This window comes from Coloeus monedula (assembly GCF_965178545.1).
Source record: "Coloeus monedula genome assembly, chromosome: 4".
Taxonomy (NCBI): domain Eukaryota; kingdom Metazoa; phylum Chordata; class Aves; order Passeriformes; family Corvidae; genus Coloeus; species Coloeus monedula.
Genome location: NC_138784.1, coordinates 16,473,579 through 16,487,955, shown reverse-complemented (window position 1 = coordinate 16,487,955; position 14,377 = coordinate 16,473,579). Strand labels below are relative to the sequence as shown.

The 14,377-nt window shown below is 45.6% G+C and overlaps 1 protein-coding gene across 1 annotated transcript; it reads left to right on the top strand.

The window, feature by feature from the left end:
* Positions 1–4,057: 4,057 nt before the first annotated feature.
* On the top strand, positions 4,058–12,154 carry LOC309572732 (protein mono-ADP-ribosyltransferase PARP12-like; the record flags this gene model as incomplete). Its single annotated transcript, XM_082281172.1, has 9 exons — positions 4,058–4,186; positions 5,456–5,496; positions 6,381–6,516; positions 6,995–7,115; positions 8,140–8,224; positions 9,029–9,104; positions 9,773–9,903; positions 11,297–11,448; positions 11,874–12,154. The coding sequence occupies exons 3-9, from the start codon at positions 6,457–6,459 to the stop codon at positions 12,152–12,154; spliced, it is 906 nt and encodes a 301-aa protein (XP_082137298.1). The 5' UTR covers positions 4,058–4,186; positions 5,456–5,496; positions 6,381–6,456.
* Positions 12,155–14,377: the final 2,223 nt, after the last annotated feature.

The following is a 14,377-nucleotide window of genomic DNA, read 5'->3' as shown; positions in this document are numbered from 1 at the left end:
GAAAACCATCAGAAACTCACAGAAGACGATAAAAATATATTACTCCATTTTTGACACCTTTGATCCTACCAAAAGCAGGCCATGCTTTTATTCTTTTTAGTCAGTGCAAATGAGGATGACTGAGCCAAAACCATGCTGCAAGTGTTCCTAAGCTTGCCAGTTGGGATCTCTTCCTGCCCTTTTTTCAGAAGAGCAAATTAGTTCTCTGAAATGAGCTTGCTTTGCCTGCAGTGTCTTTGAAACCAAGATCCTAATTTTGCAGCCTAGCCCAGTCTTGAGTAAAACTGAGTGTGTGTGTGCGTGTGTGAGTACAGAGACAATATTTTGTTTTCCTAACTTGGCAAATAGAGGAAGGGGGCATGTTGCAGAACTTAGAATCCAATACATGGAAGTCAAATGCAAGTTTCAAACAGAACCACTGTAGTAGCCTCGCTGTGGACAAGGGAAAAGGTTGGGGACAGCAAGTTAGAGATAAGGCAGATTGATTGGGAAGGGGAAGGCAGGGGGATAAAATTTTGTTCACCAGAAAGTGAAGGTTCAGCTAAAGAGAAGATATTTGAAATTCAAGTATTAGCAAAGTAAGATCATAATGTTTTGCTTTGGTTTTTGTATAAGCAGGATGAGTTTTTTTAGCTTGCAAATAATCTTTCAACTTTGAATTTTACTTTTATGGAATGACATTTTAAAATGTACAAATGCATTAAAAAAAAAATAATCTAAATATCAACTAGAATATGACAGAATAGATCTGGTCCCACCCCTGATTTCCCAGATCTACTCCTCACCAGTGAAGTTGAAAACTCAAAATTTGGCCCAGCTCCAGTGAAATACAATTCCTCCTTTAATTAGACAGGACCACTGATGAGACTTGGGCAGGTTCCTGAATAAGCACATCTTTTAGTGCTGTAAGAAGAAGTGAGTGACTTCACATCCAAGCTTTAACTTGCTGATTGCACATGACTTGCTGATTCAATCCATAAATCTTAATTTGAGATAATGGCATGAGAAAGGTTTCCATTATTGGATTACTTTGGTTTACATTATTAATGTGACAATGTGATGTCCAGATAAAACAGTAATTAGCCATTTACAATCGTGTAATTGTTAATCGGTTCCTAAAAGATGGGAAGTAGCATGCTGAGACTCCTGCTGGAAAGAGGAACAGCAGAACATGGAGCATTTTTTAATCCTTTGTATCAAACATTTATGTACCTAAAATAAAAACAAAATACCATTTACAAACCAAACGTAATCTACTGAAACATGTAAAATTTTGGAACTAAAGTTGGGGTTTTTTCAAAGCAATTGAGAATTATTATTCTTGTAATGACTGCTTCCTGTTCCTGTGCTGAATTAAGCTGGGAGAGCAACAGTGTGGTTGCAGGGCTTGTTTCCCCACTAGCCTCCCACAATTTAATTTACAAGCTGCTGGACACTGTCCAACAGGAAATACAGTCTCGCTGGGAAAATCCTCACTATGGAAACCATCACAATTTACAGGAGAAGGTACTGGCTTTAAATGATAGAATGGATTCAAGAGAGATCTGGAAATGCTTCCAGGTTCTCAGACAAGAGCCAGTCCCTCCTTGTGCCAGGCTTTGCTGAAGCTGAACCCCCTGGAACACCTTCCCACCGTGGCCATTGTCCCCAGGGATGGCGATACCCACAGCACCCCATGGCTGGGATCCAGTGTGGGTGGCTGGGGGACCAATCTGCAGAAGACTTTGCAGAACCAGGTGAGCCCAACCACCCCAACATTTCCTGAGACCACCCGCTTAGGTACTGGTTTGGGGAATTTTACACATCTTAAGGTAGAAGCACAAGGTACTGCCAGCCTGGTCTGAGGCTGCAATACCCCTGTGAACACAGTGTGCACTTGTTGTGGCATCATTACTCCCACATCTAACCTTGGAGCAGTCTGAAATTGCAACAGAGCTGCTGTGTTTCACAGAGGCACAGAGAAAGGGTGAAGTGTCCCTTCTTTGTCCATTTCCTCTGAAGAGAAAACATGAACGAGAATTGAAATTCCTGGGAGGAGACTTTGTAACACTACCTGCTGGACCATGGTTTCTTTATAAAGGATAAATCATTTGATGTATGCAGGGAAACCACACTTGGGTGTCTCTGCTGACTGTGCAGGAATATGATCTTGCAGGGCTATACATAGGATGACTGCTCCAAGACCTGTCAGATACTGGAAATGCAGACAGATATAGTACCATGGTTGAGAAATCAGAGGTTCAACAGCTCCACAAATGACACTGCAATCAAAAGGGATAATAATAAAAAATACTATGTTCGGAAAGTATCAGTTTACGGTGAGCTCAAGTTTCCAGTTTGTGGAGAGTTGTTTGTTTTTAGAGAGGATGGTGTGCTTCTCCCAGCAAAGATACGTAAACATTTTCTACCAAGCCAGAATGCTCTTCCTAAAGCTGCTATCTCATGCTTACTGAAGCTCCTAGGCCTCAGTAGGCCTAAGAGCTTCAGGAACAGCCAGAAGCGAGAGAGTTCAACTTCATAATCACATCTGTGGATTTTGTTTTGGTTTTGTGTGTGTGTGTGCGTGCAGTAGGGGTTTTGTGGTTTTTTTGGTTGTTGGGTTGGTTGGTTTGTTCGTTTTAATGCTACGTCTATAGGATGCACTCAGAGCACACCCTTTCCGGAGACTCAGAAATTTGTGTTTCAGCCACTACTAATCTGGTGTGACTGGATCACCAGGAAAGAAAAATGTTCTGGGCAATTCAAGAATGCAAACTGTGAAAAAAAAAAAAAAAAGGTCAAAGAAATGCTTGCATCTGAACAAGTTTGCATAGTCAAGACTACTTGACTTGTTGTTAAGCTTTATGCCTCAGAACTCTGCTGGGGAACGCTGTCAGCTTCTAAAAGGCTGGAGGTCAGGCTGGAAAGCTCCTAAGCCTTGTCTGATTTCTGTGGGGAAGAGCAGAGAGGAGCACCAGACTTCAAGGTACAGGAACATAAACACCTGGGACTGTGCAGAGCTCGGAGGGCTGAGTGAGCCTGTCTCGTGGGGCTCTGTGCTCGGCACACACGTTTGTGTTACTCAGTGTGGCTCTGCTTGCTGCAAACCCCCCTCCAGTGCCATCACTAACCCTGGGGAGAGTGGCACCCACTTTCTGCACTGAGATTTGCGGGTCACTTTGCAAGCCAACGCCAGCTGTTGGCTTTCCAAGAATGATGTCCAGCAGAAGCTGCTCCTTGCAGGAAGGAGAAGGTCCGGAATACCCCAGCCACCGGCAGGCTGGGAGTGTGGGGGGTCAGAATGTCACCACGGAGAATGGCTCCGTCTGGCGTGGGGTCTTGGGAGAGACGGGCAGGCCGTGTTTGGCAGAGGCAAGACAGAGAGCAGGAGGAGAAACAAAGAGTAGGATAGTTAAAGGGAAATTGGGAGAGGAGACTGTCATCTGTAGTCGTCGGAGATGTAAAACATGTAACCTTAGAAACTGAAGTTTTGTAGCTGCTGAACTGTTAGTTTGTAACAGCATATAAAGATGTGCCTTGTACAATAAAAGTTGGCTTTGCATGCACCCGGCCAAGTCCGTGTTGAATCACCGACAGGGAGGAACTGGCTTTAGGTAAGTGCTGGTGTGCGGTGACAGGAACCCAGAAGTAGGGATAAACTCTGGTTCGTAGTGATGTTGGTTTTGCAGATCACCGCCGAAGCCCTGGGCTGTGCCCGGCCGGCCTGCTCGTGCTTGGCAGGTGCGCATGCGTCTGTGGCACTAACCAGGGGGAAATGTTACTCAGCCCCGCTTCCTAAGCTACCGGGAGGGAGAGGCAGCCGTGGTCCCACGGCAAGAGGCTGCGAGGGAGGCTGTGAGGTACACATGTGCTGTGGGGAGTTCACGGGGAGCTCTCACAGGCCAGCTGTGTTTTGCTTTCGAAGGCGTTACTGCACCCGGGGCACCTTTGCCATGCGGAGCAAGGGTTGCGCAGGCTCATCCAGCCTGGCCGGCACAGGGCTGATGCCCTCAGCTCCCGAGGGTGGTGACAGGGCAGCCCGAGGACAGAGCTGTGCCAGGGCAGCGGCGCATGCCGGGCTCTGACAGCCTTCCCAGGCTGCAGCTGAGCGGGGAGGGTCGGACACACAGGAAGTTCAGGATTTTATAGCTTGTGGGCTTGGCTTTAAGGTCTGCTGGAGGGATACCTGCTTGCACTTTGTCATACTGTAAGTTGTATCTTCATTCATTCGTCTTTTCTTCTTGTGTAAGGGAAAAGGTAGCATGAGGTTGCTTTTTAAGTATAAAATTTCCTCTGTATAAAGTTACTCCTGTTAAGATATAAAAAGCAACTTTACGATTGCACAAGACCACGTAGCGAAATCTTCAGCTAAACGTGAAGGGCACTAGCTGTCTTGCCAGTGAAATATTTCTGTCTGCTTTTTAAGTGTTTCACCTCTGTTTATTTCTAGTTGGGGGTTAGTTGGTGAGTGGAAAATCCCAGCACGGAGCAGAAATGCTGGAAAGTGAAAAAGAAAGTGAGACACAAGCGGACATTTTTGAAAGCTCACGTGATTACGGCAGACTGGGAGCCCCATCTTGGCAGGGGAGCTGGCAGGGGTTGGCATCCATCTCTGGAGTGGGGATAGAGGGAAGAGAGAAGGGGACAGCAGTGGAGAAAAGCTGCCTGGAAACCACCATCCCACCCCACTTCCCTGCTTTTCTTTCCATTTTTCCTCTCCCCACCTCCCCCCTCAAATCCCATCCTTCAAATCCACAAATTTCAAGTTCTTCAGCCGTGCCAGCAGCAGCAGCATGGTGCTGTGCGGAGGGGAAAAAAGGGACAGCCATGTCAAAAAAAAAAAAATCTCCTGGTAGTACTGGATCTCTTGAATGTCCTGCAATGGGAGAGAAGGAGAATTTGGAGCATTTTTCTAGGAACAGGCCTGGCCAGTGTTACTGCGTACACAGTGCCACTGTGGTCTGAAGGCGGCACTGGAACAAGCTCTGTCTGCGAAGGAGATCTGGGTTTTTCCTCGCTCTTTGTTCTGGCAGTCCAGGGCTGCCAAGCCTTTGTTTCATGGACCTTTGCACTGTAAACAGCTCTGTGAGAGAGCTGCTCCTGTAACGTTTTCCTCCCATTGGCCTGCTCTGAATACTCCTGATCCCTGCCAAAGAACAAAGGGCGTCAGAGCTGGATACACGATCATTTCCAGTTTCTGTTTCAATATCGTGCTCAGATTCTTCAGGCAGCTCAGAGTAGCTCTGTCACAGACCCTTGCAATCTTGATGGCTGGCAGGTGGGCAGCTTTTGGCTATGGATGTGTGATCCACGATAGGCAAGGTTGTAGGGGCAGTAAAGTGATGAGATACATAAAAAAGTGTTGTCTGGGTCCAAAACTGGGAGAAAAAATGGAGGGTGAAGCACAGCAGGAAGCAAAGTAAAATCCCATGAATTGGAATTATTGGTGGCTAGCTGTTTCATCTTCTCTTTATAGGTGCTGTGTCTAGGATAGAGTGCAAAGCAGAGACTTTGCTGGTAAGTAATGATATCCCCTCCTCCAAGTGAGAGCTGCTCTCTCACTCCCCATTCTCAACAGGACAGCAAGGAGAAAAATAAGATGGGAAAGTTCATGAGCTGAGATAAAGACAAGGTGATCACTGGACAAGACAGACTTGATTTAAGGGAAGTTAATTTATTGCCAGTTAAAATAGATTTAAATGATGAGGAAAAAAAATTAGATCACCTATTGCCACCTCCACATATTCCCAGGTTCAACTTCACTCCTTCATTCCTGACTTTTCTATCTCCCCCTACCAAAGCAACGCAGAGGGGAAGGGAAATAGATGTTGTCTTCAGTCTGTAAGATTTGCCATCTACTCTTCCATCATTCTCAGAAACTTCTCATGCTCCAGCATGGTTCATTTCCCATGGGCGGCAGTCCTTCAGGATAAACATGCTCTAGCATGGGTTGCTCTCCATGGGCTGCAGGTTCCCTCAGGGCCTGTCCACGTGCTGCAGCATGGTGTCCTCCATGGGCTGCAGTGTGGATCTCTGCTCCATGGTCCTCCACGGGCTGCAGGGGAACAGCTGTCTCACCATGGCCTTCTCTATGGGCTGCAGGGAAATCTCTATATCAAGTGTATTTTCTTACAATGTGATTTTTAGGAAGATACGTTTTAGGGAAAATCAGTGGCACAGGTCCAAGCCAGAGAAGTCAGGGTCGTTTTTGTGGTGCTTACCGTGACCCATAAATGTCCAAACACCAGGTCCTCAGTTCTGGGGCAAACCTCCACTTCCCAGCTGGAGGTAGTCTCCTTTTTTGAGAAGTTACTAGATTTCTGAACAGACCAGGGATATTGCATAGTTTGACAGCTTTGGAAAAGATCTCTACTTTGATCTGGATTTCTTTTCTGATGCAGGGCAGAGCAAGCAGCCAGGTGCCCATCAGCTCTTCTGCGCTTGTGTTGTCTCCTGACTAATCCGTGTGCTCCTGAAATGGAGTATGTCTGGTATTGGCTCGATGATTCCAATCAGTGGATTGAGTATGGGAAAGAGGTGAGATTCATCTGCTGTTCATGCCAAAAGCTTTTGTTAAACCATCTTTGGAGAGTTACTTAGCGCATGTTGTTCTGCAGCTGGTGTGTTCTGCACGCACTGCTGGGTGCCCTTGCAGTGCTGCTCCAGTGCCTGGGTGGAATTGTCTTATTAATTACCCCCCAAAGCAGGACTGGAGCTCTGTGAAAGCTTTCAAGGGACTGGCTTTGAAAGAGGGTGCATTTTTCAGAGCTGACAGACATCTTTTGGCTGGAGCTGACCACACAGGCTGAAGGCTGCTTTGTTGCTGTTGTTAGAAGCAGCTGTGCTCTGTGGGGTACCCCTCTGTCGCTGCAGAACAAAATGCTTGAAGCCTTAGAGACGTACTTCAGAACATCCTCCCATGATAAGGACCTGGGGGAACATTGGTATTTCCCCACAGTAACACCTAAACAAAGGGTGGTTTCTAACAGGTGTCATTTCCTTTTTCTTTCTGCAGCACCCAGATCACGTCTCTGCCACTGTAACATCTGCATTTCTGGAGAATGAATATCTAGCTGACAAGAATGGTGTTATTTTTTTCAGGGCTGGTTCTCAGCAGTATAAGTTAGACTTTGCAGGTGAAGTATCTCCTTGTTTTAAGTTCATTACACAGTGCAGCTGGCTTGAAGGTTTTCACACTATGTTTGCACCTCTTTGAACAGCTTTTTCCTCCTGCAAATTTTCTCCAAGTAGAACTTGAGCAGCAGGTAAATTTCTCTGCAGTTTTGAGATGCCCCACTTGAGCTTCTACACTTGGGCATCTGTAGTCAAAAAACCATGCCTGACAATATTGTACATTCAGAAGAAGAGGTGAGAGTACATGCTTCATGGCACCTTATGCATTTGCGTTTATACAACTAAAAAGGAGCAATGAGAGAAAAGAAAGAAAGGCACTGAAAAGTCAAAAGGTGAAGAATTGAGCCCATGGTGAACATCTTGTGAGCTACTTAGGAGGAGAGAAAGCACAGAATGCAGCAAACAAAAATTTAGGGCTGATTGCACAGAGAGAGAAATAGGAAAATTAAAAATGCTTTTCTGTTTCTAATTTATTTACCCATCTTAAAACTCCTGTTAGCTTTCCAAGCTTTAAGTGTTTCCTGGTATGAATAAAGAGTGCTGTTTAAAGGAGGAAACAATGGTTAATTAGCCATGTCACACAGCATGTGCTCTGTGATGTTGTTACAGGACCAAGAAGGGAGAGCAGGCTTTCCTTTTAGCACCATGGAGCAGCCCTGTGCTGCCTGGAAAGCCAGGTTTGTGGCCCCCATTGCACTGAAAACTCTTTCCTGCTATAGGCCTGCCATCAGATGTGGTTTTCTCTGGCCAGCAGCCTGGATGTGAATACAAGTGCAGGTGCAGTTGGTGCTTGGTTGCCTTCAAGTTTCACAGCCTGTGCTAGCAGGTGGTTGAGCTTGCTGATCTCCAAGTAGGAGCAGTGCAAGTGGGAATGGTTATGAAGTTTGGCCTGGGTGGGTGAGATAGAGGGAGTACCACAATGTAATATTCTGGGCTATCTCCTCTTTTATTTTTACTTAACATGTAAGAGCCTGTCCCTAGACAATGAATTATTTCATTGTTGAGTTACTGTGTTTTTCTTTCAAGACATGGTCCAAACAAATGTGCTCTTTCAAACTCAAAGAAGAGTTATTCGACTGCCTAAACAGTCTGAAGGTGGACAAGATGGAAGGTAATACACATTCATTGGTTAACAGTGTCTCTAGAGGACAGCACCTTTCTGCTAAGAAGTTCCTCCTACCTGCCTAGAATGCAATTTTATATTTCTTAAATTCATTTCTAGATACCCTTTGCTGACTGGCTTAACAGTACATTTTGCGGTGACAGTATTTGTACATTATGCAATGCGTCTGTGAAGCTCTCTGGAGGGACATTTGGTGGCAGTCTCTGGCAGCTGTGAGAGACCACTAGAGTAGATTTGCTCTCTCTGTGAGAGGCAAGGCCACATAGGGCTGACACAACCGTGCCAGGAATTTTTATTCGTTGATTTATGCCCCAACACTAATAAATAAACTGTGCAGTGATTAGGAGAGAGGGACTGCCAATCCCAAGAGCTGTGGTGCATATGGATGTCATCCCTTGGAAAGCTGAGGATACATTAAAACACAGAACAGGCAAATCCACTGAAATGAAGTGAACCAGAGGCACTTGAGATACCCTATCTTATGGCTTTTTCTAAAGGAAGTTCAGCTTAACAGAATTTGAACACATCTGCTATAAATGTTATTTATCCTACTGATTTATTTGAATTAGAGCTGTCTTTGTTTTAGAAAGTCACCAGCAGATGGTGCATGTGAAGCTGAGGGTTCAATTAAAGTTTTGGTTGAACCAAAGGTGTGTTCATTCAAAAAGAAAACAAACTATAGCTCCTGAATGGATGTCCGAAGGCTGCTTTAGAGCCTGTGGTTGGATTCTCCAGAAGGAGTGTTTGATTAGGAGTATCACCAGCTGACTGGCTCGTTTTTCTATTCTGTAGCCAAAAGACGACTCTGTCACATCCTGTCTATCCTCCACACTGGGACCAAACTGCGCTACCTGATATCGGGTTCAAGGTAGGACTTTCCAGCTCTCCAGTGGGTGGGGAGAGCTGTGTCCTGTACTGATTTTTCCAAGAGCATGATTCAAGGCAATTGAGATGTTACCAGCTTTTAAATGTGTCTTATAAGCAATTACGATGTGAAACAAGACTGACAGTTTCATATTCAGAACAGACGTGCATTTCCTGGGAGGCTCTCTGAGAACCCCTATGATACCACACAGGGTAAGGAAGGCCACTGCTGCTCATACCTGTCCTTTGTACTCTCCCAAGGCACTTCATCCTCTGATAAATCAGATGAATTGCATTTTAAGGGGGTATTTCCTTTAGCCCTGTAGGGAAGGAGTTAGAATGTCAGATTAAGGTGAAACTTTCGCTCTGCGTCAGCCTGAATACTACTGTGCATTTTGACTTCAGGTTACTCTGAGCTAAAAATAGTCCAGATGTTGAGGTGCATCCTCTAAAGGAAGCTGTCATGGGATTGCACTGATTTTCCTCAGTCAGTGCCTGTGCTTCCACATGGGGAGTGATGGTAAAGGAGGGTTAACAGGAAGAACAGAAGCAGCTTGTGATTTTTGTGGTAGGGCTTTTCAGCAGATCTGAGAAGGTTAATCGTTCCTTTGGGAGGACTGGGAGTTGTTCCTCTCAGTAATACCTTATTTTTGGTGCTTTAAAAATTTTCAGTTGATACAGCTCAGCTACGATTCCCAAGAATATGGAAAAATCAAGAGGCTGTTTGAGAAGACAATGAAAAATTACTGCATCAACCAACTGCAGAGGATCCAGAACCCAACTCTTTGGGACATTTTTCAGTGGTTTGTGTCTGTTTTATTTCATTATCCTTACTGTATGAGAAGACTGGTATTTCCTGATCTGTTGTCCCCCATAGTCTACATTTGGAGCTGCCAAATTCAGCAGCCCAGCAGAGGTGAGACTGCCATGTATTTCTCTGCCCAGGTCTGGCTGGTGGCCCAGACTTATGACTGCCCCAAAACCTGGCTCCCAGGCCAGCTACCCTCCTCACTGGCTGTGCAGCCTTACACTGGCTGGTGATCACTTGCTGGCACAAGCCCTCACTTGGTGCAGTTGCTGGGGCTGTGGACATCTAACCCATGAGACCCAAGGTCCTACTCCAGTTGCTGCATCCAGACCCCCATACATGTGCATGTACACAGATTGGGCCTCCATCACCAAGGTAAGAGTTAGAAAGGGAGTTTAAGGAGAAGACAGGGCAGACATGGCCAGACAAGCCTACTAACCAGGCAGTGGCCTGTTTTTACACAACCAGTCCTTTTTGCCCCCTTATCCATCTGTTTTCCTGCTTGTCCTTCTTGGACTGCCTTGATCCCTCCATTCTCCCACCTACAGTTCCTCAGTAAAACATTCCATTGTAAGTCCTGTGCAACCTCTAAATGCTCTTCTCTGTCCCGTAACAGAAAATCCATTTTTTCATGGACAGTACTCTCTTTTTGTTTCTGAGCTGGTCTGGACCCTTTCCATTGCTCAAGTGCTGGGTGTCCCTCTGATTCCTGGGGCTGAGGCTCCCTTGGGGCAGTCCTGGAAGGGGAGTGGGGCTCCTCGCTCTGTTACTGGGTTATTGGGATTGCATCTGTGTTCTTTTGTATGTGTAGAAATGAGCCTTTTATCCCTAGCAAGATATGTGTGTGATTCCTGCTAGTGTTATTCAAAAAGCAAATTCTTTTCCTTCATAATAACTGAGCTTTGGTGCTTCAAGTTTATTCTTTTGGTTTTAGCCTCTTCCACATGAGAGTTAAAAAAAAGGAGACCTTTTTTTTGTGATAAAGATAGGGGCAGGGATTATACAGTCTTCACTGTGGCTTCATACAGCTCAGTTTTATAATCATATTTATGTATTCAGGATTTATATAACACGGGAACTGACCAATTTCCAGTCAAGAGATGTTCATCTCTTTACTCTCTCATGTGGTGTGAAGTTGTGGATGACACAGTCCATAGTGATGCTGAGAACTTTTTGTTTTGCTGGCAGGAGCCAACTGTGCAGCAGGGTACCAGCAGAAGTGCAAAGCAGGCAGTAACCCCACTGAGAGCGGTTTGTGTCACTGTTCCTCCATGACCCAGAAGTAGGAGGAGCTGAGTTGGGAAATTGTCCTTGTTTGAACCAGGGTAACAAGTCTTTTTTTTTTTTTTTTTTTTTTTTTTTTTTTTTTTTTTTTTTCCTGCCTGTAGGCAAAAAGAAAAGATGAAGAAGCTCAATAAATTGAAAGGGGTGGACGAGCGCCTCCTGTTCCATGGCACAAGTCCATCCCATGTGTCCGCCATCTGTGAGCAGAACTTTGACTGGAGACTCTGTGGAGCTCATGGGACAATGTATGGAAAAGGTACAAGTGCAGAAGGGTGTAGGGGCTGTAGCAGCAGGGGCTGCAAACCCCAGCCAGGCTGGGGGATGTGGGTGTGAAGTGACGGATGGTTCCTGACCCATGCACTCCTGCCATTAGGGCACTCTCACCTGTGTGCATCTGCATTGCTTCAGATAGCACCCACAGCAATCCCATTCCAGGAAGGGCTAAAAATACCTCTCTTTGCCTCAGGTACCTGCTCTTGGAGAGGTGGGACTGGGAGGTTGATGGCAAAATGTGAACTGGAGTTTGTCGGCGCTTTAAAATAAGCCGATGTGGGAACACCTGGCAGGAATGTCTATAGGCCTAGCTGGGGTTGTTGAATCGCTGCCTGCCAAAGTGCTGTTAGCACGTGTTTGTCCCTTGGCTGGTGTATTGTCTTACCTGTGGCTTTTTCTGTTCCCTAGGAAGCTACTTTGCCAGAGATGCCAGCTATTCCCATGAGTACTGCTCCTCCCACAGAGGGTGCTACAGCATGTTCGTCGCTCAGGTTCTTGTTGGAGACTTTGTGAGGGGAAACCCCCAGTACTGTCGCCCTCCACCCAGAGCCAGCAATTCAAACAGACTTTATGACAGCTGTGTGGATGACCTGACAGACCCTTCCATCTTTGTCATCTTTGAGAAGCAACAGATTTACCCTGCCTATATCTTGGAGTACAGTCTCAACACCAGCTGTGTGGTCTTGTAATGAATGGTGGAATCTCCTTTGAATTTACACTGAATAAATTACTTTTCAGTACTTTTTTTTTAATGTTTGTTCAATTTTAGTTGTAGCTTTAGAACACTTTGTAATGCAGTGGACCAATATCAATCCCCTGATGATTTTGGGGGCATAGTTTTTTCTTAGGGTTTATTCTTTCCCCTGAAGAAGTTCTAAGCTTTAACATTCACTGTATCTCTAGCCTGGAATGGGGACGTACCTGCCTTGCATACCATGATGCAGTGACACCTGCTGAGTTACAATTACCTTGATCCACTGATACAGCCACTTAGGGTTGATTCCTGCCTGTGGTGGTGCTGATTATGCCAGAGGGAGGCTGGGCAGGGAATGTGGAAGAAGGAAAAGTGAAAGTACCTATGTCATGGTGCTCAAGAAAGGAATCATGGCTTGTCTTTCAAGTAAATGGCAGGAAGCTCCTGCATCCTGGAAGCTTTGTAATTAATGCTGGCAAAGAACTTTGCTTTATTTCCTGGTCACATTGCTGACATCTCTTCTCACCTTGTTCTGCCATGTCAAGTTGCATATCTCTGTGACACCCTGTCCTTCCTCTGTCCCCACTGGATTTAGGTCAAGAAAAGCAGGGGTATTGCAGCTGCTGAAGTTGAATCCTCATCATACCATGACACCAGCAGTGAGGAAGACCATGGTGAGCTGAGTAATGGCACACAGCAGTGTCCCACCAGGGCTGTGGAGCCAGTTCCTGCAGCAGTGAGTGGTGAGAGACAGGGGCTCTGTGAGGGGTGGCTGCTGGCACGGCCACCTCCTTGCCACCCTGCAGGCTGACACTGGTGGTGGCTGTTTTGAATTACCCTGCTGCTGCTTGACATTTCTCTGGGGGACTGAGAAGCGCCCCAGTGACGTGTGCTGCAGCTGGGATGGAAGGCTTGAATTATGGTCATAGTACTTGAAACTTGATGGATAATGGGATAACATTTGAGATGACTGATAGCATGGAAACAAAAATGAATGGTTTATTTTAATACAGTCTTGTTGTGTAAGTTGTAATTCAGCAGAGGGAATCACAAGTGGTTCACTTGTGTATGCCATAGCTGGGAGGAACCAAGAGGAAGGTGTGTAGGATCTCATCAGCTTTTCTATAGCCTGATATCTTCAGGAATAATTGGTGCCCCTTTTCTTTCTGAAAATTCAGAAGATGGCTGCAATAAATCCCTGAGCTGCACTAATTAATGCACTTCTATGTCTCACTGCTTTTGCAGAAGCCTAAAGGTTGTTCTTTTGCAAATTAATGATGTAGTCTTGTCAGCCACAGGTGAGCAGAGAACTTTCCACGCAGTCAAGAAGTAAAAATGAAAGTCACTTAAAGTGACTTTTTCCTGAATATATGGTATATTTTTTATTAAAAAAACCCCCAACATATAGCAGCAAGTTATCTGCTACACACCTTTCTCCATTGAAAAACTGCAGTGATTTTAGAGAGCTGTTGCCTAGGATTTGTCAGTTGTCCTAGATCTGCATCCTGTGCCTTGCATAAACATGGCTCTGAGCATTATTTGTACAAACAATACCAGAAAGTCTGTTTTAAGATGATGATTTTGTAACTATGTGGGGTTACATAGAGATTTTTTTGTTTTACAGACTTGCTGCCTGGGTCTGGCACCCAATGGGTGCTGTGCATGGGCAGCCTTCACCTCACATTTGCCTTCCCCTGGCTGTTCCCAAGCTGCAGGCTTGCAAGGATGGGAAGGGACTGAATAGTGACTGTTCTCAGTTGTCACCCTGCCTTGGTCCTTGCAACATTCCATAGATTTCCTGCATGGCTTCATCAGCTTAAGGGGGCTTGCATGTGCAGCCTTTGGGCAGGACAGGGGCTGGGAGATGGAGGGTTTGGGAAGACTTGCTATTAGACAAAATGCTCTGTGGAATGATGCCCTTGTATAAATCATCTTCCCCCTTTCTTCTCCTCCATGATAGAAGAAACCACCCATCATGTGGGAGAAAGTTGTTTCCAGCAAGGTGGGCTTCAGAGTATGATTGCCAAATTCATCAGAGCCAGGAGAAGGTAAGGAAGAGCCTGCTGAGAAGCAGGCCAGGCACTGGAAAAGGGGGGGTTGTTGATGTGAAAAAGAGGAGGCCAGGCAGAGAACAGAGGACAGGTGTGAACATGCACAGTTTGGAAGAAAATTTGGTTTTCCAGTAAGTCTAAACTATTTCTGACTTCAGGGAGAGTTT